Source organism: Coregonus clupeaformis, unplaced genomic scaffold (genome assembly GCF_020615455.1).
Source record: "Coregonus clupeaformis isolate EN_2021a unplaced genomic scaffold, ASM2061545v1 scaf1755, whole genome shotgun sequence".
Lineage (NCBI taxonomy): Eukaryota > Metazoa > Chordata > Actinopteri > Salmoniformes > Salmonidae > Coregonus > Coregonus clupeaformis.
Genome location: NW_025535209.1, coordinates 1 through 26,570, shown reverse-complemented (window position 1 = coordinate 26,570; position 26,570 = coordinate 1). Strand labels below are relative to the sequence as shown.

General features: G+C 44.7%; 1 protein-coding gene across 1 annotated transcript in view; it reads right to left on the bottom strand.

Annotated features, from left to right (window-relative positions):
• The window catches only part of LOC121566292 (glucose-6-phosphate isomerase-like), a 28,661-nt gene extending 14,739 nt beyond the window's left edge, over nt 1–13,922 (bottom strand). Inside the window, exons 1-9 of the mRNA XM_045218725.1 lie at nt 13,739–13,922; nt 10,925–11,015; nt 10,370–10,438; nt 10,052–10,171; nt 9,755–9,838; nt 9,495–9,641; nt 3,117–3,188; nt 1,390–1,434; nt 1,216–1,269 (exon numbers count right to left, since the gene is read on the bottom strand). Of these exons, the coding sequence (XP_045074660.1) occupies nt 1,216–1,269; nt 1,390–1,434; nt 3,117–3,188; nt 9,495–9,641; nt 9,755–9,838; nt 10,052–10,171; nt 10,370–10,438; nt 10,925–11,015; nt 13,739–13,857 (801 nt within the window). The 5' untranslated portion in view covers nt 13,858–13,922. The remainder of the gene's footprint in view (nt 1–1,215; nt 1,270–1,389; nt 1,435–3,116; nt 3,189–9,494; nt 9,642–9,754; nt 9,839–10,051; nt 10,172–10,369; nt 10,439–10,924; nt 11,016–13,738) is intronic.
• Nucleotides 13,923–26,570: the final 12,648 nt, after the last annotated feature.

The window sequence follows — 26,570 nt, the reverse complement described above, 5'->3', positions numbered from 1 at the left end:
TCTGTATTGTTTACACCTGTTCGTCATTATGTTAATTGTTTCCCTTATAATTACCCCTGTCTCTCATCTGTACTTTGTGTGTGATTGTTTTCCCCTTCACGGTTGTCTATTTTGTGAGCGGGTTATTTCCTCCCTGCGTGGAGTTATTTTCTGTGTCCTTTTGGATCCTTTTCGTATTAAAAGTACGTATCCGAGAGTTCTGTGTCCTGCGCCTGACTTCGTTTACCGCATCTCACAGACAGTCGTGACATGGCGTTATAATAATTGGCCAGTACGGAGAATTAAGTAAAACCATAAGTCTAAATCCCTATCTCCATCGATGGCTAATTTAGGAAAGAGAGGATTTTAGCGAGCTAGTTAGCCACCAGAGGACAACATCACAACGAGATGCCACAATTCAAATTTCTTTCTGTCAATAATGATGTTTGGCTTATGATGTGATTGGTCTGAAGCCAAATCCAAACTGGCTTCCTTTGACACTTTATTTGGTGCGCCAGGAGCATTCACAGCTGAGCTCACTCAGTTTAGCTCAAAGTTGATTGGCTATTATTATTATTTTTATCAAGGGAGGCCAAATGCTTGCTGGCTTCCCTTGCATTCAATTCTACGGGCGGCAACAATGTCATACTCTTTCTGACCAGACAGCATCAGATAGATACGCTACACATACTGAGACAGAGGGGCGTTGTTTTGTTTGCTCGGATGCGTTCTCCGGTAAGATACATTCAGCCTCTTGCAAATTTTTTTTTTTTTTTGGTAAGGTTTTTGGGGAAGCCTGTCTTCCCTTGGCATGCATGAATACACACCACTACCTTTTATACATATTACTTCTGAGTGCAAGCAGCCATCTTTGCTCCGACGTGAAAGGGCACGGCCTGTTAGAGCCGTTACCCTTTAAATACCAACAATGTAACTAAATGTAGCTTTCTGACCTTTCATGCGACCCAGCCTTTACAGTAACCTCTCCAAGGGAGAAGGTCGCTACCAATCATATAATAATCTTTGAGGGCAGAGCTGGAGAGGGCGGCTTCTGATTACCCCACAGCTGCCAGCCTGTGTGCCCAGGCACCTACTTCACAGGTCAGAAGTCTACGCTATTTATAGCTGTTGCCTAAGTCCCCCCCGTCAAAAGCCTGTGACTGCAGGAAGAGCACTGTGCTGCCCCCAATGCACTGCACACACGACATTCTGCATCATCAGATAACATGCACTCACATCCCAGAAGCCAAACATGTTGTCAGGATCAATGCCAAAGTCCTTCACTAAGGGCTGCAGAAGAGAGGAGATAGAAAGAACAGAATTATAATGTTATTTTATTTTATTTTAAAGCAACACATGCAGAGCATATCACTGCATTTATGATGGTGTGTTGCAAAGATAAGAACTTACGCCGGCAGTGGAGAGCGCCACGAAGTGCTTGGCAACAGCAGATTTCTGTAAAGAAAACAATGTTTAATCTAATATACTTTGCATTCCTCTTCAGTAATAAAATTCAATCGCCTTTCCTTGTACAGTGGGGAGAACAAGTATTTGATACACTGCCGATTTTGCAGGTTTTCCTACTTACAAAGCATGTAGAGGTCTGTCATTTTTATCATAGGTACACTTCAATTGTGAGAGACGGAATCTAAAACAAAAATCCAGAAAATCACATTGTATGATTTTTAAGTAATTAATTTTCATTTTATTGCATGACATAAGTATTTGATACATCAGAAAAGCAGAACTTAATATTTGGTACAGAAACCTTTGTTTGCAATTACAGAGATCATACATTTCCTGTAGGTCTTGACCAGGTTTGCACACACTGCAGCAGGGATTTTGGCCCACTCCTCCATACAGACCTTCTCCAGATCCTTCAGGTTTCGGGGCTGTTGCTGGGCAATACGGACTTTCAGCTCCCTCCAAAGATTTTCTATTGGGTTCAGGTCTGGAGACTGGCTAGGCCACTCTAGGACCTTGAGATGCTTCTTATCAGCTCCACTCCTTAGTTGCCCTGGCTGTGTGTTTCGGGTCGTTGTCATGCTGGAAGACCCAGCCACGACCCATCTTCAATGCTCTTACTGAGGGAAGGAGGTTGTTGGCCAAGATCTCGCGATACATGGCCCCATCCATCCTCCCCTCAATACGGTGCAGTAGTCCTGTCCCCTTTGCAGAAAAGCATCCCCAAAGAATGATGTTTCCACCTCCATGCTTCACGGTTGGGATGGTGTTCTTGGGGTTGTACTCATCCTTCTTCTTCCTCCAAACACAGCGAGTGGAGTTTAGACCAAAAAGCTATATTTTTGTCTCATCAGACCAAATGACCTTCTCCCATTCCTCCTCTGGATCATCCAGATGGTCATTGCAAACTTCAGACGGGCCTGGACATGCGCTGGCTTGAGCAGGGGGACCAGGATTTTAATCCATGACGGCGTAGTGTGTTACTAATGGTTTTCTTTGAGACTGTGGTCCCAGCTCTCTTCAGGTCATTGACCAGGTCCTGCCGTTTAGTTCTGGGCTGATCCCTCACCTTCCTCATGATCATTGATGCCCCACGAGGTGAGATCTTGTATGGAGCCCCAGACCAAGGGTGATTGACCGTCATCTTGAACTTCTTCCATTTTCTAATAATTGCGCCAACAGTTGTTGCCTTCTCACCAAGCTGCTTGCCTATTGTCCTGTAGCCCATCCCTGCCTTGTGCAGGTCTACAATTACACAGCTTTCTGGTCTTGGCCATTGTGGAGAGGTTGGAGTCTGTTTGATTGAGTGTGTGGACAGGTGTCTTTTATACAGGTAACAAGTTCAAACAGGTGCAGTTAATACAGGTAATGAGTGGAGAACAGAAGGGCTTCTTAAAGAAAAACTAACAGGTCTGTGAGAGCCGGAATTCTTACTGGTTGGTAGGTGATCAAATACTTATGACATGCAATAAAATGCAAATTAATTACTTAATTAATTAATGTGATTTTCTGGATTTTTGTTTTAGATTCCGTCTCTCACAGTTGACGTGTACCTATGATAAAAAATTACAGACCTCTACATGCTTTGTAAGTAGGAAAACCTGCAAAATCAGCAGTGTATCAAATACTTGTTCTCCCCACTGTATGTTTCTAAAGGTGAAAAGGCTACCCACATCTTTAGCGTGCTCAATGAACCATTCTTTGGCAGACTCTGCGTTGGTGATGGTCTCTTGGGTGGTGAAAGTCTGAAAAGGGACAGACAATTAGATCACTACAGTAACACAAAAGACATTGCATTTCTAATGTGTGTTTAGGCTACTGTGTACAGTACTAAATCCCTAGCAGTTCATACTGCTCTCTCCACCCAGTCTCAAGGCTGGGTGACAGTAGGAGAGCCATTCAGACATATCTTTGGCTGTAACTCTACAGAGGCGTAGGTGAGAAGGCACGACATGGCATGCAGCCCTGCAGCACCACCTGATCCCTTTGTTTCAATGGAAACTTCCATTATATCAAACAACTGTTGCTGCTAAAGCCGAGTGGAACTTTATGATTTTTCCATATATTATCAGCTTGTCATGAGCCCTCTCACTCCACCGGGTTACCACCTTAATTGGTTTCCACTATCTTCCACTCTGCTCACCTCCCTCTCTCTACTCAGCCTAACTAGCTCCACCTGTCCCTGCTCTGCTCGGCTCTAATTACTCTGCCAGCTGCGCTGCATTACCCACTAACCTCTCCCAGTATTTAAGGCCCTGTCTTTCAGCTCTCCGGTGTCAGATCGTCTGCAAAGCTCACACCCGGAACCTGTTTGCTCGCGCTTCTGGCTCACCCTGGTTTTGTGACCCCGGACCTGCCTGTTTTTGGATACTCTTCTGCCTCAGGAGATCCAGACCTGCTTCTGCCATTACGACTCCTGACTACTCTTCAATCCCGGTAACTCTGACCAGCCTTCTGCCTTGCTACTACGTATTTTGGATTTCCCTTGAACTGTACTGCTGCCTGGTTTCATTCCGCCCTGTTGTGTCTGTGTCTCCCCCCCAGGACTTCTGGACCACCCACCACCGGCTTCATAGGACGCATCGCTGCCACTGGGGGGCACAGACCCAGCGCATTGGACGGGATCCCTGTTACCCCTGGAGCCTTCATTCACTCCCTACTTCCCTTTTCCCTTAAGTTTAATAAACTTTCTGGTGTGACGCAATTGTGGTCCTCTGGTCGTCTGTCTGAATCGTGACAGTACGATCCGACCATTATGGACTCAGCGCACACTTTCCCGACATGGAAACCCGATGAGCATGAGCAGCAGTTCCAGCAGCAGCAACAACAACTCGCCATGATCATTCAACTCCTCACCAACCTTACCACAGCCAGTCTGCCCACCAGCCCAGCCCCCGAGTTACCTGCCCCGGTCATTGCAGCCGCTGCTCGAACCCAAGATTGGAAACCCCGAGCGGTTCAACGGCGATTCAACCCAGGTCCGGCCATTCCTGACTAGCTGCCGACTTCAGTTCTCCTTGCAGCCAAGGACCTTCGCCACGGAGGGGGCTAAAGTTGGGTATGCCATCACTCACCTGACGGGCCGAGCTCAACTCTGGGGAACAGCAGAGTTCGAACGTCAAACCCCGCATGTGCAACCTTCGACCTGTTTGCTGAGGAGATGCTGAAGGTGTTTGACCTGGATTCACCCACCGCAGAGGCGTCTCGTGAACTGTTCAGTATTCGACAAGGCAGACGTACAGTCGCAGACCATTCCATCGACTTCCGAACCCTGGCTAGACGAAGTTCTTGGAACACACCATCGTTGGTGGACGCGTTCTTCCATAGTTTGGCTGACTATATCAGGACGAGTTGGTCTCCCCATGAACTGCCTTCCACTCTTGATGAAGCCATCGCACTGACTGTCAGGATCGACAGAAGGATACAGACCGCGTGCCGTGAGAGGGGGGGCGCCAAGGTCCACCTACTACCGGCATTCGGAGAGATCCGACTGGGCTCCTGTCATCTACTGCCACTCACCCAGGTCAGCTTGATCAGTCTGAGCCTATGGAGATTGGGCGAGCCTCCCTCACTCCTGCAGAGCGCCAGCGCCGCTCACCTCAAACCTCTGCCTCTATTGTGGGGGTGATGGACATCGTGTGGTAACCTGCCCTTTAAAGGGCCGAAGCTCACCGGGCGTAGGGGGAGTCCGGTTGAGTTCAATGACCATCCAGTCCTCCGACCGCAAACCCCTGCTGCAAGTTCACCTCCGCCTCTCTGACTCAACTCACACCCTGGCTGCTCTGGTGGATTCTGGCGCCGAAGCCAACATAATGGACATCAAGCTGGCACGCCAACTGGGACTGGAGAACCTCCGTTTGACACCTCCTATTCCTGCCCGGGCACTGGACGGACACTTACTCGGATCGGTCACTCATGTCACGGCCCCCGGTCTCGATGGGTCTGTCCGAAACCATCAAGAAACTATCCAGTTTCACCTGCTCCCCTCTCCAGGCCAACCCCTCATCCTGGGTTACCCATGGCTCCGCCGGCACAACCCTCAGCTCGACTGGGTGACCGGGGTGATCAGGGAGTGGGAGAGGACTGCCACCGAACCTGCCTGCTTGCTGCCGCACTACCCCCTCGGCCAGTACCTACTAACTCCGCTCCTGACCTCTCCAATGTCCCAGAATGCTACCATGGTCTCAGAGAGGTGTTTAACAAAGCAAGAGCCACATCTCTGCCCCCTCACCGACCGTGACGACTGTGCCATCGACCTCCTCCCTGGAACAGCTCCTCCAAGGGGTCGTCTTTATTCGTTGTCTGCTCCTGAAAGAAAGTCCATGGAGGACTACATCAATGGCTCTCTGTCCGCAGGATTAATCCGTTCATCTTCATCTCCTGCTGGTGCTGGCTTCTTCTTTGTGGGGAAGAAGGACGGATCTCTTCGCCCCTGCATCGACTACAGGGGACTCAACGACATCACAGTGAAAAACCGTTACCCTCTGCCTCTGCTCACCTCTGCTTTTGAGTTGCTCCAGGGAGCCACTGTTTTTACCAAGTTGGATCTCAGAAACGCTTACCACCTAGTGCGGATCCGGGAGGGAGATGAATGGAAAACCGCATTCAATACACCAACAGGCCACTACGAGTATCTGGTTATGCCTTTTGGCCTCACCAATGCTCCTGCTGTGTTCCAGGCTCTAGTGAATGATGTACTGCGGGACATGTTAAACAAGTTTGTCTTCGTTTACCTGGATGACATCTTAATTTACTCCAGAAACCTGTCTGAACACACCCGCCATGTCCAGCAAGTCCTTCATCGTCTTCTGGAGAATTCCCTCTACGCCAAGGCAGAGAAATGTGAGTTTCACGTCAAGACAGTGGCCTTCCTGGGGTACATAGTGGCAGAAGGAAGTATCCAAATGGATCCTGCCAAAGTATCAGCAGTCACTTCATGGCCAGTTCCGGAGAACAGAAAGAAGCTGCAACAGTTTCTGGGGTTTGCTAACTTCTATAGGAAGTTTATCCGGAACTACAGTACCGTTGCTGCCCCTCTCACTGCTCTAACCAGCACCAAGCAACCCTTCACCTGGACCCCAGCAGCCGACAAAGCCTTCAGTACCCTCAAGGTGAGGTTCACCTCCGCTCCCATCCTCCAGATGCCTGATGTGGACCGGCAATTCATTGTGGAGGTGGACGCCCTCGGATGTGGGAGTTGGTGCTGTGATTTCTCAGTGGGCTGCGGAGGATAGGAAGCTCCATCCCTGTGCCTTTTTCTCACGTCGGTTGTCCCCCTCTGAGTGCAATTACGACATAGGGAACCGTGAGCTGCTGGCTGTGAAGCTTGCCTTGGAGGAGTGGCGTCACTGGCTGGAGGGGTCCACCATTCCATTTCTCGTTTGGACCGATCATAAGAACTTGGAGTACATCCGCACGGCCAAACGCGGTTGAACTCCAGGCAGTCCCGCTGGGCCCTGTTCTTCACCAGGTTTAATTTCACTCTGTCATACCGGCCTGGATCACGCAACACCAAGCCAGACGCCCTCTCCCGTCAATTCCAGAAGGATGACACCCCCTCCAAGGACCCTGTGTCGATTCTGCCAAGTCCCTGCATCGTTGCAGCTCTGACCTGGGCTGTTGAGGAACAGGTGCTGGAGGCTCTCCGTAACCAGCCAGGTCCCAGCACTTGCCCAGCTGACCGCCTTTTTGTCCCCGAAGACCTGAGGTCCCAGGTCATTCAGTGGGGACATGACTCCCGCCTAGCTTGTCACCCTGGCTCCACCCGCACTTACAACCTGCTCGCCCAGAGGTTCTGGTGGCCCTCTCTGAGGAAGGATGTACGGGAATTCGTCCAAGCCTGCCCCATCTGCAACCAACACAAGTCGTCCTGCCAGCCCCCAGCCGGATTGCTGCAGCCCCTGCCTGTGCCCAGACGTCCCTGGTCTCACATCGCCCTTGACTTTGTCACGGGGCTGCCCCCTTTCAAGTGGCATGACCGTCATTCTCACCATCGTTGACCGTTTCAGCAAGATGGCACACTTCATTCCCCTCCCCAAGCTCCCAACCGCCAAGGAGACCGCCCAGGTGGTCCTGGAACACGTCTTCCGGATCCACGGACTGCCAAGGGATGTTGTTTCTGACCGTGGTCCACAATTCTCCTCCGCTTTTTGGAAGGAGTTCTGTCACCTGCTGGGAGCCACAGTCAGTCTGACTTCGGATTCCATCCCCAATCCAATGGGCAGTCAGAGCGGGCTAATCAGGAGCTCGAGAAGGCACTGCGATGCATGACTTCACGCAACCCCCACTCCTGGTCGCAGCAATTGACATGGGTGGAGTACGCACACAATTCTCTGACCTGCTCTGCCATCGGTATGTCCCCTTTCCAATGTGTTTATGGATACCAGCCTCCTCTATTTGCCAGCCAGGAGGAGGAGGTTACTTGCCCATCTGCACTTGCTTTTGCCCGTCGATGTCGCCGCACCTGGTCACAAGCCCGAGCCACACTCCTCAGGTCCGTTGCCAGCTACACTACCGGGGCCAACCGTCGGAGAATTCCTGCTCCCACCTACCATGTTGGTCAAAGGGTGTGGTTGTCATCGAAGAACCTGCCACTCAGGGTGGAGTCGCAGAAGCTGGCACCTCGGTTCATTGGCCCATTCCCTATCATAAGAGTGATTAGCCCAACTGCTGTCCGGCTCCAACTGCCTAATTCCCTGAGGGTGCACCCCACTTTCCATGTGTCTAAGATTAAGCCCATCCATGAGAGTCCGCTGGTCCCTGCTGCGCCTGGTCCTCCTCCTCCACGGCTCGTCGATGGTGGTCTGGTTTACACCGTCCGCCGCCTGCTTCGGTCCAGACGGAGGGGTAGGGGTCTCCAGTACCTCATTGACTGGGAGGGCTATGGACCTGAGGAAAGGACCTGGGTGCCAGCTAGTCGGATTGTGGATAGGACTCTCATCACCGCTTTCCACCAACGGCATCCTGATCAACCTGCAATCCGTAGGGGCCGCCCCAGAGGGGTCCCTAACCGTCCGGCCCGCTCGGCTTCCTGTCCTGTGCCTGATCCTGTCTCGGGACCTGTCCCATCTCCCGACCACGGCCCTCCGGCTTCCTCCGAGGATGAGGACGTTCACTCGGACCGTTCGGAGGAGTTCTAGCCCTCCTCCGGCTCCCCTCCTCCCGCCCCGGCGTGGTGTTGCTCTTGGGACTTCTGGGGCCGTCCCTTGGGGGGGTTCTGTCATGAGCCCTCTCACTCCACCGGGTTACCACCTTAATTGGTTTCCACTATCTTCCACTCTGCTCACCTCCCTCTCTCTACTCAGCCTAACTAGCTCCACCTGTCCCTGCTCTGCTCGGCTCTAATTACTCTGCCAGCTGCGCTGCATTACCCACTAACCTCTCCCAGTATTTAAGGCCCTGTCTTTCAGCTCTCCGGTGTCAGATCGTCTGCAAAGCTCACACCCGGAACCTGTTTGCTCGCGCTTCTGGCTCACCCTGGTTTTGTGACCCCGGACCTGCCTGTTTTTTGGATACTCTTCTGCCTCAGGAGATCCAGACCTGCTTCTGCCATTACGACTCCTGACTACTCTTCAATCCCGGTAACTCTGACCAGCCTTCTGCCTTGCTACTACGTATTTTGGATTTCCCTTGAACTGTACTGCTGCCTGGTTTCATTCCGCCCTGTTGTGTCTGTGTCTCCCCCCAGGACTTCTGGACCACCCACCACCGGCTTCATAGGACGCATCGCTGCCACTGGGGGCACAGACCCAGCGCATTGGACGGGATCCCTGTTACCCCTGGAGCCTTCATTCACTCCCTACTTCCCTTTTCCCTTAAGTTTAATAAACTTTCTGGTGTGACGCAATTGTGGTCCTCTGGTCGTCTGTCTGAATCGTGACACAGCTGCACAGTTTCTTTGCTCTTGTCAATGTGTTTTTATTCATGTGTATGTCTTTCTTGCACATTTTCTATGCCAATTTTGCAGACGGAAATCTCTCTCTCAAGTGTTCAGAGAAAACAATAAAACCAGTGAATGCACTGGTATGGTAAAGACAACCAAAAGCAGGCACCTTGGAGGCCACGATGAAGAGGGTGGTTTCAGCATTGAGCTCAGCCAGGGTTTTGGCGATGTGTGTGCCGTCAATGTTGGAGACAAAATGCACACGGGGACCTCCCTTGGAGTAGTTCTTCAGAGCCTCAGTCACCATTAGAGGACCCTGGCAAAGAAGAGACAACAAATACACAATGATGGCAGAGGTAGCTTTTACACCTAATAGTGAAACATCATATTGACACTTTAACAAATTATATGGTTGAGAACTGTACTTACTAGGTCAGATCCACCAATGCCGACATTGACAACGTCTGTGATGGACTTTCCAGTCCAGCCCTTCCACTCGCCACTGCGAACTTTCTACACCAGACACAAACGAGTAGACCATTGAAAAAAGTGGCTACACAATTCAGTCAAATTTAATTTGGTATGCCTTGACTACCATAGGGAGATAGCTAGCAATTCTATGTATAAACGGTACTGTAACTATTCAAACTGGAAATACAAACGGTCTCACTACGCGGTTTGGGGGGTTGCTACGAAATTGAGACCCTTGAGTCAGCTCCCACTCACGTGGCAGAAGCCCTTCATCTTCTCCAGGACTTTGTTGACCTCAGGCATCACATCATGTCCGTCAACCATGATGGGATGGTTGGAGCGGTTCCTCAGAGCCACGTGGAGCACGGCACGGCCCTAACCACACAGGAGGAGGAGAAGATACAGTAAGGACACACACTGATATGGGAATTACAGCAAATGTATGTAGTGCCATTGATTTGTTTCAAACCAATTTCTGAGAAGGTGTCAGGTGTGTTACATTTGGCCATTCACTATCACAACGATAATTACATTGACAATAAAACACGCTCTGGCTAAAGCTAAGATATGCACCTCAGTGAAGTTGATCTTGTCCCCATGGAACATCTTGTCCCTGGCGGCCTCAATCCCCCTCGACTTACCCTAGAGAAAAAATATATACATCCATTGGTGGGCAAATGGGCGTTCCATGTCAGAAAGGTTGATAGGGTACTGGACGCACAGCAGAAGAAGACCGTTTTTTAAATCCAAGCATAAGTGTGATGTGTGTGATAAAAGTTTTGTCATTTATTTTTAGCACCAGGCTTATTGATGTTTGAACCTCACTGTATCACTTAGGCTTAAGGACATTGGTGCTTAGTTGCATGGTAAATACAACTCTGTCTTAGCCTGGTCCCAGATCTGTTTGTGCTCTTGCTTACTCCATTGCTCATTGTCAAGACAATGTTTGGCATGACAATTAGTTGGTATGACAGCACAATGACTGGCACTCAGGCTAACTTTGTCTGGCTCTATTAAATGTTTCTTTATATTTCATAACAGTGTAATGACTATAGGTAAATGCCAACTACAGTATGGCTATTTGTAATTGTTGTGTCATTTGAATCATTATGATAAACAGCCATTTACCAGTTCGACCAACATCTTCATGACGTCCTCAGTGATGAGATTCTTAGAGTAATCAATTAGAATGTCTCCATGATCAGTCTTCAGTGTTGTGCTGTACAGACACAGAACATTTGACAGGGTGAGAGATCTGTTTCCACAGAGATCCTATTAAATTAGGGACTCTATATGTCATTATGTCTGTTTCTGGATTGGATTTAGGCAATAGACTCAATAACCTTTTGCCCACAAGTTACAAAATCAAACAGCCCTTTACCATGAAACAAATCTACAGTTGAAGTCGGAAGTTTACATACACTTAGGTTGGAGTCATTAAAACTTGTTTTTCAACCACTCCACAAATGTCTTGTTAACAAACTATAGTTTTGGCAAGTTGGTTATGACATCTACTTTGTGCATGACACAAGTAATTTTTCCAACAATTGTTTACAGACAGATTATTTCACTTATAATTCACTCTATCACAATTCCAGTGGGTCAGAAGTGTACATACACTAAGTTGACTGTGCCTTTAAACAGCTTGGAAAATTCCAGAAAATGATGTCATGGTTTTAGAAGCTTCTGATAGGCTAATTGACATCATTTGAGTCAATTGGAGGTGTACCTGTGGATGTATTTCAAGGCCTACCTTTAAACTCAGTGCCTCTTTGCTTGACATCATGGGAAAATCAAAAGAAATCAGCCAAGACCTCAGAAAAAAATGGTAGACCTCCACAAGTCTGGTTCATCCTTGGGAGCAATTTCCAAATGCCTGAAGGTACCACATTCAAACAATAGTACGCAAGTATTGTGACACTCTGGCTCCATGGACTTTGATTATTGAGCCAGGGTTGTTCATTTTCTTTTGGGTGTATTTCTATGTTGGGTTCTAGTTGTTCATTTCTATGTTTGGTGATTAGTCATATGACTCCCAATCGGAGGTAACGAGTGTCAGCTGTCGGCTCGTTATCTCTGATTGGGAGCCATATTTAAACTGTTGTGGTTTCACTGTGTGTTTGTGGGTTTTTGTTCCATGTTTCTGTCAGTGTTACAGAGGACTTCACTATCGTCATTTGTTGTTTTTTCGTGGTTGCTTTATTAAATAAAGTCATCATGTTCACTCCACGCGCTGCGTATTGGTCCGCTTCTTCAGACGATCGTGACAAGTATAAACACCATGGGACCACGCAGCCGTCATACCGCTCAGGAAGGAGACGCATAGAGATGAACGTACTTTGGTGCGAAAAGTGCAAATCAATCCCAGAACAACAGCAAAGGACCTTGTGAAAATGCTGGAGGAAACAGGTACAAAAGTATCTATATCCACAGTAAAACGAGTCCTATATCGACATAACCTGAAAGGCCGCTCAGCAAGGAAGAAGCCACTGCTCCAAAACCGCCATAAAAAAGCCAGACTATGGTTTGCAACTGCACATGGGGACAAAGATCGTACTTTTTGGAGAAATGTCCTCTGGTCTGATGAAACAAAAATATAACTGTTTGGCCATAATGACCATCGTTATGTTTGGAGGAAAAAGGGGGGCTTGCAAGCCGAAGAACACCATCCCAACCGTGAAGCACGGGGGTGGCAGCATCATGCTGTGGGGGTGCTTTGCTGCAGGAGGGACTGGTGCACTTCACAAAATAGATGGCATCATGAGGAAGGAAAATTATGTGGATATATTGAAGCAACATCTCAAGACATCAGTCAGGGAAGTTAAAGCTTGGTCGCAAATGGGTCTTCCAAATGGACAATGACCCCAAGCATACTTCCAAAGTTGTGGCAAAATGGCTTAAGGACAACAAAGTCAAGGTATTGGAGTGGCCATCACAAAGCCCTGACCTCAATCCTATAGAAAATGTGTGGGCAGAACTGAAAAAGCGTGTGCGAGCAAGGAGGCCTACAAACCTGACTCAGTTACACCAGCTTTGTCAGGAGGAATGGGCCAAAATTCACCCAACTTATTGTGGGAAGCTTGTGGAAGGCTACCCGAAACGTTTGACCCAAGTTAAACAATTGAAAGGCAATGCTACCAAATACTAATTTAGTGTATGTAAAATTCTGACCCACTGGGAATGTGATGAAAGAAACAAAAGCTGAAATAAATCATTCTCTCTACTATTATTCTGACATTTCACATTCTTAAAATAAATTGGTGATCCTAACTGACCAAAGACAGGGAATGTTTACTAGGATTAAATGTCAGGAATTGTGAAAAACTGAGTTTAAATGTATTAGGCTAAGGTGTATGTAAACTTCCAACAAGCATTTTGTAGTGAATTTGAGTGTTAGCCCAATCGAAACTTGAACCCACTTCTTTCTAATCCAAAGGAAAGCAGGGTATCCCAATTCTACTGTTTGCTTGTGTGTGTGGAAGTGCTTGTAATGCACTTATGAAGGTTAGGGTTATTACAATACAGACAGCAATACAGACAGGCAACAAACCTGCACCCCCCTAGCAGTACATGAAGAGAGTTCAGCCACAAGTCTACATACAGTGACAGTGCTGTGCATGTTTTATGGTGTGGAAGCCCATAGGCTACTCTGATAAAAGGCACTACTGAATTATGTCAGTGATGCAATAGCAAAGATCTCCAATTGTACAGTCGTTTTTTATTGCCAATAGCGTCTGTTCATGATGACACATTATGTGGTTTTAGCCTATGTCTAGAGGTAATAGCCTGAAGTGAAGACAACATGTTCTGATGGACAGCATTTTAATTGAACTCCCATTTTACACTGATGATGTAATACTTTTTTTGAGAATAAGGATACTGTGTGTATCTTCAACAAATAAACACTGACATTTTCAAAATAAATGTCAACCATAAAGATACCTGAATTTGTGGAATCTCTCCTTGTCTTCCTCAAACATCTTCCTCATGTTGAGGTGCAGAGCATGTTCATGGTACCATTTCTCCAGTTTCTGGAAGGTTGGGTCGTGTGTGAGTCCCATGGTGTCGAGAGGTGCTGGACGCGGTCCTTTCAGCTCAACTACCCTGGCTGAGTGAGACTGTGAGGAACGAGAGGAGAGGCTTTTGAAGGGAAACCAACCCGCTACACTTGCCCCTCCTATAATAACACGATACTTGGGACGTGCAGCACAGCCACACATACTGTATCAGTAATGCAGCGATCAAGACAATGTTATGTAGCTAAGTCCATAACATTACCAACCGACTAAACGTACAATTCAAGACATCGAGTAGTTTTACCAAATTCCATGACAAAAAACAACAGCACTGTCAATTATAAAATGGAGTGACAACATTGAATAAGATGAAGTCAACTTCTAAAGTTACATAAACGTTACAGCACACAAGTAAAAACAAATTAATAAACTGTAATTGTCAGGAGGGTAGCCTCCAGATGTGATACAATTTTTATGAATATTATGTTTTAAACATAATAGGAACCAAGGGAAATGTAAATTCATGCTGAATATTGTAGCTAAAAAATTTGTTACAGTCCAAATTTGCATAACAATTTATGTCGTTGATAATTCTATTATTAGAACACCGTCAATGTGTGGACCACCAAAGTGCGTCTCGTCCAGTGGGAGACATGTTAGTGTCGAATCTTTGTCGCACTCTAGTGTTTGATAAGTGATATTACACCTATCCAGTTTAAAAAGACCACTAGAGGGCGGAGAACTCCACGGGATAGGCCTAAACACCCTTGTGCGAAAATTCGATTATTGTAGCAAAAAACATTTTCTACCGTTTCAGTGGGATTGTTTATAAATACACCTAATCGATTCAAATAATTATCAAATTAGTTATCAAAAGCGTAATGTATTGTTCTTCCACACTTGAATTTGTAGCTAATGCCATGCCATATTATCTACATAAAACAATCTTTGTGATGAAGTAATGCTATTATAAAAATCTGTTTCAATCTGAAGCTTTCACCTTTGCATTCACTTCGAATTCGAGGTTTTTGAGTGTGTCTGATCCGTGTGATCAAGCGATGTTTGTAATTTGTCTCACGCGCTCTGGTTTATTTGGAGAAACGTCACATCCGTTGTATACAGACTTCATTCGCTGTCAAGAGGGTGGATGCCTAGCTAGCAGGTAAGTGATGCACCTATCAACTGTACTTTGATTAAAAAACGTTTTATCTGAAAGCTCTTAACAAATGTACACCCCTCACAAATCACAGTTGTTAGAACAATGAATAGTACCCGACTGTGCCAGTTGTATTAGGTTTGTTTTTATTGTGCGCTATCTTAAAATATCGTGTCGCAGAGAGCTAATGCTAACATTAGTTGTCGATAACTAGCTAGCTAGCTAAGTTAGCTGTGGTCTTTGGGAGTACTGTGGCGGTTCAGTAGCTACTAACCAGAAACCTACAATTTAGCAACAGTTCAATAAATTCTAAGATATTCAAACTATGAATGCTTAGTAGTGAACTGGCTTTAGTATATATTCTAACATATCCCTGATCTAATGTAAATGTGGACTAGCTAACGTTAACTAGTGTGGTTTGATTGATTGGTTTTGGGACATTATTTTTGCAAAGATTTTTTAATATTTTCCCTCCCTGCGAGGCAATTTCAAGGAGTGTCTTTCGAGGGTCAGGGAGCCAGCCAGCTAACTAATGCTAGTTAACTAAGCTAGGTAAACTTGTCTAAGGAGGGGCCAAAAATGTTTACAATAGGTAGGGAACCCTTCTAATAGTCTATGGTATTCTGCAAATTTACAGCCCACTACTTGACTGCTAACGTTAGATATTTGGGTGTGTGGCTAATGTTTTTCCAAACCGGGTAGCGTTTGTTACAGTGATATTTTCTTATTTATTTTGTGTAACTATTATGTTGCCGAACTTTTTCTCCACTCGAGCTTGACAGAGGCGAATTCGTTTCAGTTTAGGGCGTTAAAATGCCGTATTAATAGCTTGCAACATAGTGCCCCTTGTTGTCTGCATGAGTTTCGATGAAACTGGCGTACTGCGCTTGCGGAGATTCTATTGCACCTTCCTGCTAAATAGTGATCAGATTCATAAATACTAGCCTACGAGCTACGTCTATGCATTTTTCTATGCTTCAAAGCTGGTTAAGTCGGCTCACTTGAACTGACAACACAACCGGCTAGTACCAAGCTGGTCGGATTTGAAAGAGGATCACCGATTTATAGTAGGTAAAATCTAAATTGGCTTTTTATAACAACTAGCGAGGCGGTTGGGCAATTTTGCGACCTCTTTACTTGAAAGAAAAATCTACCTCCCCAACTGGTCTTCCGAGCTCATATCTGCTTACTATGTGCTAGCTAGATATCTACTGACTTTACACTCATGATCTATCGGTATTTAGCCGTGGTAGTATATCTAGGTTGCATTATGTCTCGCTTTCATAAACATTTGCTTGTATGTTATAGCAAGCTAACCAGTGAGTGACAGTCGGAGCAAGCTTGCTGCATCCTCAGAACGGGAGTAGCCCTTACTATCCGGTGCATTTGGTAGCTTGCTTGATAGATAATATTAATAATGTTGCACCGTTGTTTTCGATATTCTATATTGATCTGGGTATTGCATGATTTGTTGAATGTTATAGTTTTCTGCTTGGGCGGTGATGTTGGATTGAGAATTTGACACATTTTGCCAATATAAAGGCCAGTATTACAGTATATTCCCACTCAAATAAAATTCTCTGTAACGTGCCGAATACAACTGGTGTAGACTTTACCGTGAAATACTTGCTTGCTTACGAGTCCTTCCCAACGATGCAGAGTTTAATAATATAATAGTAATATGAGGAATAAAATACACAAGAATGGAGCTACAGTATTTATTTTATTTTTTATTTTACATTTTAGTTATTTAGCAGACGCTCTCATCCAGAGCGACTTACAGTTAGTGAGTGCATACATTTTCATACTGTATATACAGGGAGTACCAGTACCAGATCAATGTTTTTGTAGATATGTACATGAAGGCAGGGTAACGTGACTAGGCATCAAGATGGATAATAATAAGATAGAAGCTGTCTCGGAGCCTGTTTGTCCGGTACCATTTGCCCAGTAGCAGAGTGAACAGTCTATGGCTTGGGTGGCTGGAGTCTTTGGCAATCGGGCCTTCCTCTGACACCGCCTGATATACTGGTCCTGGATGGCAGGGAGCTCGGCCCCAGTGATGTACTGGGCTGTCCGCACCACCCTCTGTAGCGCTTTGCGGTCAAGGGCGGTGCATTTGCCATACAGAGTGGTGATGCAGCCACTCGAGATGCTCTCGTTGGTGCCGCTGTAGAAGGATCCGAGGGCCCATGCCAAAACTTTTCAGCCTCCTGAGGGGGAAGGGGCTCTGCCTTGGCCTCTTCACGATTGTACGGGTGTGTGTGGTCCATCTTTAGTGATGTGGACGCCAAGGAACTTGAAGCTCTCGACCTGCTCCACAACAGCCCCGTCAATGTTGATGGGGGCAAGCTCTCCCCTCTTTGTCCTATAGTCCACGATCATTGCCTTGGTCTTATTGAAGTTGAGGGAGAGGTTGTTGTTGTCCTGGCACCACACTGCTAAGTCTCTGACCTCCTCCTTGTAGGCTGACTCATCGGCATCGGTGATCAGACCTACCACTGTGTCGTCAGCAAACTTGATGGTGTTGGAGTCGTGCGTGGCCACGCAGTCTTGGGTAAACAGGGAGTACAGGAGAGCACTAAGCACAAACCCCTGAGGGGGCCCCCGTGTTGAGGGTCAGCGTGGCGGAGGTGTTGCTAGAGCTGTGAAGATTATGGAATTCTGGGTAACAATTAATTGTTATGCAAATGTTGACGTTATTATTATAGTTGTCATTTTTGTTATATGTTTTGAGCTTGTAATGCATCATAATGCAGCTTTGAAAATGATCTATGACATATGTAATGAATACAACACAGCTTTGGTGACACCCCCAGCTCCAAAACTAATTGTTTTGACAGCTTGGGACTTTTGGAAATGAAGCTTCTCCTCCCGACGGTGCAGTTCTGCTCGTAAAATTATTACCAATTTTACCCACTTCATGTAAAACTTAAAAATTGCTGTTGGGTAAACTATATCTGCTTGAATATAAAAGTAAATTCCCCCTTCTCCTAAAAATGAATCTACTAAGAAGATTATGACAAATTGTTTTTGCTCATGGTTATTGTCCATAATTGTCGGTTACACGATTATCTGATAATTGTGCCAGCCCTAGTTGTTGCCTACCCTCACCACCTGGGGCCGGCCTGAGGTTTAGTTTTTAAATGATATTATTGATTGTGAACACCTCTGTGTGGCTGAATGTTACACACATAAGACACATTCAAACAGTACTGTCCAACTCAACTGACTATCTTATTAACGGATTTAAAGGATTTGAATAATCCCCACATATCCCTCAAATATGTGCTACTACAACACAGAGGTCTTTGGTATTGTTGTTGAGCAAAAGGCAGCTTCTATTGCCATGTCTGCCTTCTGTGGTCATGTGGAATGTATTTCCTGTTTGTGTCGCTGCAGTATGGAGAGAGAAAAGTGTGACCTGCTACCTAATATCTTGTTGATCCACAAGTGATCTGAAGAATTAGGACGTTTTTACCAATATAAACATCTCTCTAATTTTTGGGTTGTTTTATCATCGTGGAATCAGGTTGACAATGCTGCTGTCTCTGGTTTTGATATATTTTTTAAAAAATAGGCCAAATACACTGTTAGTAGCCTAAATGGGTCTGAGTTTTTATGAGGATAGACCAGTTGTTGGGCATCTCATCTCTCCTCTGTAGTAAACCAACATTTCCAACAGAGATTTGTCACAGCCCCCTCTTTACCCTTTGGTTTCTGTTTGCGTTGAGCTTGTCACATTTTCAGACATTGCATTATTGTCTGTCATCCAAAGCTTGAGGAGATATTCTACTTTTCAGTAGTTTGTTTTACTACATGCAGATTGACGAAACCATCCTCTATGGAGATTGACTTGACATAAACCACGTTTCCATCCACAGTTTTTATGCAAGTAAAGTCATACTGTATAAAAAATAAAAAATAAAATCACGACGGCTGTGATGGAAACAGGAAAATTCGGTAAAATTGTTCGACATGGTGATCTTTTTATCGTAATATGAATTATGCGAGAAATGTCAGTGGAAACGCCCTTATGTGTAAATATTGATATATAACCATTATATTGAAGTAAACTTGGAGTCACGTGATGATATGTTGTGTGGTCCTCCCACTACGGCTCGGGGAAACTATGCAGTTTATTAGGTTACAGATTAAATAAGTTATGATGAACTTCACAGTGCAGGTAGACTAGCCTACCTGCACAACCTACCCGCACTGTATCTGCAAGCTGTTGGCTAGAGTGCCCATGCCAAGACCAGAGTAGGCACATTTAGCTATTAAACGCAACAGTTTGTGACAACTGTCGATAGAGTTGAAAATGCGATGGAAGCACATGTTTTTATTCAGTACATTAAAACTTCAGGGAAAGTGCTTTTTACAGTGCTTTGGGAAAGTATGCAGACCCCTCGACTTTTTCCACATTTTGATACTTTACAACCTTATTCTAAAATTGATTAAATAGTTTTTCCCCCTTATCAATCTACACACAATACCCCATAATGACAAAGCAAAAACAGGTTTTTAGCATTTTTTGCAAATGTATTAAATATAAAAAAATATCACATTTTACATAATTATTCAGACCCTTTACTCCAGGGGTCCCCAAACTTTTTCCTGGGAGGGCCACATAACTTTTCCCTTCTCTGATGGGGGGCCGGTGTCAGTTTGTAACAGAAAAAGTGTGACGATCGTAGGGGAGCTTAAAAAATTTATTGTTTTCCAGAAAGCCACACATAACCAAATAACCCTTTCCAGGTTCTTTACAGAAAAAAGTCAGGAAACAAATAATAACACTATTAATGAAATAAATAATAACTAAATAACCCTCTCTGAGTTCTTCACAGAAAAAAACAGGAAATAAATAACACTATTTATGAAATAAATAATAACTAAATTACTCTCTCTGGGTTCTTCATAGAAAAAAAAAGCCATGGAACATTAACTTTCTGTTGTGCCATGTACAATCTTAACAGATAAAAGTTCAGCTCAGTTGTCAGAGCAGAATCTCTCTGACACATATGAGCAGTCTCTTAAAGTTCTTGTGTTCCTTCCTTATAATCCTTTTGTAGGTTCCAGTAGGCTTGTGAGACACTGCTGTTTGCAGCTCTCTCTCATCAACTCCCTGGAAACCACAAGGGAAGCAGGTTGAGAAACTGAACTAAGTGATACAGCACCTACACAGCACAATACATTTCACTACCAGTATGGTTGTAAAGATGGATTTTATCCCAGTAGATTTTATTATGATTATATTTGTTTATGCTTCAGAATGACTCATTCAAGTCAGAAAAGTGAGCTTTACCTATGTATGTTCATCAGTGTGAACTGTGGGCCTGCATCTGGCTGGTGAGAAGTTGAATATCAGGTTCCATTCTAGTTACAGCCAGTCTCAAGCACTGATGCAAATGTTCATCTGTCAATCTTGATCTCATCGGAGTTTTCAGCAGTTTCATGCGAGAAAAGGTTTTCTCGCAGATATACGTGCTGCCAAAAACTGTGGACATTTTCATTGCGTGTTTTTGATGTTTGGATATGCTGTCGTTTGGGAGGGCGGCATAGAAGTCAATGAGACTGTTGGGCTTGAATGCGTCTTTCAGAACATCACAGTTCTGTAACTCAGCCAACTCAAACTGATATGAAGGCTGGGCTTCATCAATGTCGGGCAACAAAGGGGTTCTGAAAAAGACGGATTTCTTTTGCATGAACATGTAGTTCACTGAATCAGCTACATCGAACTCCGCCTCAGCATTTCCAGTGCTTCCAACTTCAGCTGGGAACGGACCGTTCTGGGTTCTCTGTCGACAGGTTTTGGGTAGCAGGAAGATGGACAAGTTGCGCTTGAGACGTTGTAGTCCCTTTTGAGACTTTGGGAGGGCTGCCAGCTCCTCGCATATCTCAAAGTTTGCGCTAACTCCACGAATACAAAATGAGCAGTTGCGCTGTGTCTTGCACGTCCGTGCTCTCATCCAGTGCTAATGAAAAAAGTCAAATTCTTTCGTCTTCTGCTGCAGCTGGGCATATACATTACTCCCCGGATTTCTTCAACGCGTCTGGTGATTGTACTGCGCCCGACAGACTTACGGCATTAAATGCATCTTTCTTCTCGACACCTCCTCCGCGACAGCATCCATACATTTCTTAACAAACTCTCCGTCAGTGAAAGGCTTCGCTGCTTGCTATCAGTTTAGCAACCCCAAAGCTGGCCGGAACGGATGCCTGGTTCAGCTGAGCTTGGCGTACAAATGTATTCTGCTGAGATAGTAGTCCACTTTTTTAGCTTTGAGAGTTTGTCTGCTCGTATTTGGCCTTGCAAGCTATCGTACTTGTCTTTGTGACCGGGATTCATAGTGTCGGCGAAGATTGTATTCTTTGAATACCGCCACCGTCTCTTGACAGATGAGACAAACAGCCTTTTTCTTTGCATTGAACAAAAAAATAATTGTTTGTCCACTGCAGGTTAAATACCCTGCATTCTGAATCAATTTTTCTCTTACCTAACCTTTTTCGCCATTATTCCGTTCTCTCTTTGACAGGGTCGGGCCTAGGATTTTTTTTTCTGGAGGCCAAATAGGAAAAAATCCGATAGCGTCTCTGGTATTGTTCAGAGGGCCGGGCCAAATGTGCTGACGGGCCGTATCCGGCCCGCGGGCTGTAGTTTGGTGACCACTGCTTTACTCAGTACTTTGTTGAAGCACCTTTGGTAGCGATTACAGCCTAAAGTCTTCTTGGGTATGATGCTACAAGCTTGTCACTCCTGTATTTGGGGAGTTTCTGCGTTGTCTTGGCTGTGTGCTTAGGGTCGTTGTCCTGTTGGAAGGTGAACCTTAGCTCCCCAGTCTGAGGTCCTGAGCGCTCTGGAGCAGGTTTTCATCATGGATCTCTCTGTACTTTGCTCCGTTCATCTTTGCCTTGATCCTCCCTAGTCTCCCAGTCCCTGCCGCAAAAAACATCCCTACAGCATGATGCTGCCACCACCATGCTTCACCGTAGGAATGATGCCAGGTTTCCTCCAGACGTGACACTTGGCAGTGACCATCGGGTTCTTGGTCACCTCCCTGACCAAGGCCCCTCTCCCCCGAATGCTCAGTTTGGCCGGGCGGCCAGCTCTAGGAAGAATCTTGGTGGTTCCAAACTTCTTCCATTTAAGAATGATGGAGGCCACTGTGTTCTTGGGGACCTTCAATGCTGCCAGAATTTTTGGTACCCTTCCCCAGATCTGTGCCTCGACACAATCCTGTCTCTGGGCTCTATGGACAATTCCTTTTACCTCATGGCTTGGTTTTTGCTCTGACATGCACGGTCAACTTACATAGCCAGGTTTGTGCCTTTCCAAATCATGTCCAATCAAGTTGTAGAAACATCTCAAGGATGATCAATGGAAATAGGAAAGGGTCTGAATACTTACGTAAATAAGGTATTTCTGTTATTTTTAATACATTTGCAAAACATTTTAAACCTGTTTTTGCTTTGTCATTATGGGGTATTGTGTGTAGATTGCTGAGGATGATAAAAAAAAGTTTTTTAATTCCGGCTGTAACAAAATGTGGAAAAAGTCAAGGGGTCTGGATACTTTCCGAAGGCACTGTATAAGCTTACAATATTCAATAATATTGATTTAAAACAGGCGATAGGCTACATGTGCACCACCAGTTATGAGGGGGAAAGGGACTGTCACCACCCACTGATTTTATCTGCATCAAGTCAGTTTGGTGGAAACACCACTGGTAGGAAAATGCGCTTATTTTCTTAATGCAGATTTTAGAATATTGGCATGAAAATCTGTCACTAATTGGATGAAAAACTAGCCATAGATGGCCTAATATTCAGCTGGATTTGTTTGCCTGTAGAGAGAGGACTTTGTCATACTGCATCTTTCTAACACTTACTGAGAAGCTCTTTGGTTTGTTGCATGTATTTCCTCATAGATAGAGCCTCTTATCACAGATATTCCTGTTGAGTTCTGTCACAGCTCTGTTGCTATGGAAATAAAGTCATTGCTCTGCAGATTCCTGCCTCTGTGTTCACTCTCTCCCTGACTACTGATCCAACGCCTGACTAGCCCTGTCCCTGACCATGGACCAGTTGTTAGTTTTTGTTGTTGGTGTCACTAATGTATTGATCAGCAGATCCCTTTTTCATTTAGTTTTCTGTTATATGTGTGTGAGAGTCAGCCCATGAGCCCAATAGTCACAAGATGTCTATTTTTGGCTATGTTTATTCTTTCAACTAACTGGACGAACCAGAGTGATATTTCCGTTAACAAAGCATTCTAGTGTTGCTCATGCCGCAATGCTTAAAATATGCTGTTCTCTCAGACTCTCATCAGAGTTTAGAATGTCACAATGGAATCTTTGATGGTGGTTGGGAGGGGAGGGGGGGTGTAACAAATCCCAGATGAACAGGATTGATTCTAGTGTTTCATGGTTTTTGTTTTCACCTAATTCTGGCTATGAAATGTAGGACTACCACTAGCTAGTTTGAAAGTAGCTTTTAGAAAAAGTAGATTTTTGCATTTTGCACTGGAGTGTCTGACTGGTGGCCCCCGAGGGCTAGTCTCTCAGATGAATTCCTAGATCCTGAGGGAAGCAGCCCTCTCTCAAGAATGTCATAGAAAAAACAGGTGTAGCCTAATGTTACCCAGGTTTGAACCTCTTGAAAACTACCCCTCGGAAGACTTTAACCAGGTCCCATTTCGAACCTTATTCCCTTCCCCTAGCCTTGCCCCCTGCCCCTTGGGTGTTCACAGATCTGAAAGAGCTTGATAGATGATTAGTTCCACCCAGTCTCTCCAATCAGCTAGGTTGAGGGTCTGACATAATCCTTCAACTACCAATGTCTTTCAGACCTGTGTAGGCCGGGGGCTACTGGGTCAGAAATGAAGCCGCCTCATATCCTGTATTTCTCAATAACAGATATTTAAACCTCTGTGCCCTCTAATCAGTGCTAACCCTAAATGAGACATTTCTCTCTTGAGACCAAACAATTCCTTTTTGCTGTATTCCCATACAGTAGGCTAAGTAGCCTACGTCAAATTAAACAGCAATAGTTTTTTTGTGTCAGGAGAATGATTCCCATACATAATCTGTGCGTCATATTTGTAGAAAGTAAATGTTAGGCATGACATTCATGGTACTGTAAATGTGATGCTATTCTGTTTGTTATTGGCACAAAAATCACATTGCTGAATAGGCCTAATGCATGCCACAGCCACATTGCCTAGGCTCTGACAGTGGTAGTGCCAATAACAACTTTAAAAATGTCTGAAAGAGAAGACCTAGGACTCTGTCTTTTTGTGGAGCTTATACGTAGGCAGTGTAAGTGTCAACAACATCCCTTCCTAGGATATTAACAGTTTCCTGACACCAATACAGATTAATTAGGCCTATTCCTAAACAGTTTATGCTTATACACATGAAGTAGGATTTATGGTTCAAAGGTGTCTGGGCATCATTCCAGGTATTGAAAATCAAAGGCTTGAGCTGTCATTCACATTCAGGGAAGGCTTAGTACAAGATGCTACAAGGTTATTTTTCCCCTTTGACTTACCAATGGACTGCTCAAATCTAGGCCAAATAGAACGTACAACATTTGCGTCTGAGGAGGCATATCCATTTGTAAGACATATAGCTAGTCTTGACCTGATAGCTTTCTCTGTCTTAAAAATATAGTATTCTTGGGAGAATTGATCATTAATTTAAGATGTTTTGATAAGTTAGCCTAGCTAGCAGCAGGGAATCTTTCAGAATGCACAAGCAATTTCCTGTAGGTTCATATTAAGCAAAATTCATGATTCCCCAATGACCATTTTTGTAGTTATACATACTTAACATGGTTACATAACACATAAACATAGCATTGTAAAACGTCAAAGATGGACACCCCATAAATCCAGGCTGTTGCGCAGTCAATCTCTAGTATGGGGGATGGTGAACTGAGGGTAATGGACTGTCATAAGGGGCTTCCAGAGGGGAAATCTCAGCCTGCTGTATCCTGGGAAACCAGTGCAAGCCTGCTCTCAGCTATTTTTCTCCCTGTGAGTCTGTCAGAGGGGTTAAAGTTCTTTGTCACTGCGACTGATTTCCTTCATATGTATTCTGGAGAGGTCATTTTTTGGAGATGACATAGCCTAATACCTACTGAAGCATGGTTGTTCTACGAAATAAATTCCCAAATAAATGTATTCTGAAATATTTAATTTTCTGTTACACTGTGTGCACTGAACTGACATGCATGATTGTTGCTGACACTCCGATGTGCAGATGAAGGGAATGAAATAGTCTAAAATGCTCACCACCGCAGCGCTCAACTCAAACAGCGCTGTGTAGCCTACTGTAGCTGCTGGCCAAGTCATTCAAAGTCTATACTTCATCACTCAGGATGTAACTTTCCATTGCTACTGTTTTTGCCATGTAATGTTAAAACAAAATCGGACAACCCCATAGTAGAAGAGTTGACCTATTTACTGTTAGATTAATTTGGATTTTAAGACTAATGACTAAAGGATTTCACCCCAAATACAGTATAAATGTTAGAATTATCATGTAGTGTCAACCCACTAACAGAGGGGGTACTAAACATTCAAGGGTAAAGGAGAAGGCGGGAACTGTTAAAAAAGCCACCTAAAGGTGGGAGGAGCATAGTGCCTTTGTTTGTCAAGGGGTATAAAAACAGTATGTTTGTGTTTTTGGCGGGAGAGCTCTCTCCATGAATAAACATACAAAAAATCCTTCTCCGTGGTTATGGACCTTGAATCATTGATGATTAAAACCAGAGCCTTACAACCTCTGGTAATGATTCAAGCTTAGGTTGAATTAGAGATAGAAATTCACATGACATTTACCTAGTCTGCTTGTTGTGTGTTCTATCTGAGATAAATATTCCTCTCGAGGTGCATTCAAGTTGCGAGAGCCATAGGCTGGGAAGCGTATTCTGAGAAGCAGTCATTGCACAACAGTTATAATAATAATAATATAATAATAATAATAATATAATATAATATAATAATAATAATATATAATATAATATAATATAATATGCCATTTAGCAGACGCTTTTATCCAAAGCGACTTACAGTCATGCGTGCATACATTTTTGTGTATGCACGCATGACAGTTCTTAATGCAATCGTGGGAGCTTTTTTTGAAAGCATTTTTGGCCTTTGTTAAAAAAGAGGGGGATCCCATTGCTACTATGGGTGTGAACGTTTAAATGTTAAAAGGAAATTGGGATCCTTAACGATAAGAAAAATCCCAAACTGAAAAACAATGTGTTTTTTTGTTTTTTTACTCAATTTAAATGACCAGAGGAACAGGCAAACTTTAGGCTATTTTAGTGAATTTGTGAGGCATGCAAGACCGATTTACCAAGATGCACTATATATACAAAAGTATGTGGACTCCCCTTCAAAATAGTGGATTTGGCTATTTCAGCCACACCCGTTGCTGACAGGTGTATAAAATCAAGCACATCGCCATGCAATCTCCATAGACAAACATTGGCAGTAGAATGGCCTTACTGAAGAGCTCAGTGACTTTCAACGTGGCACTGTCATAGGATGCCACCTTTCCAACAAGTTTTTCTGCCCTGTTCGAGCTGCACC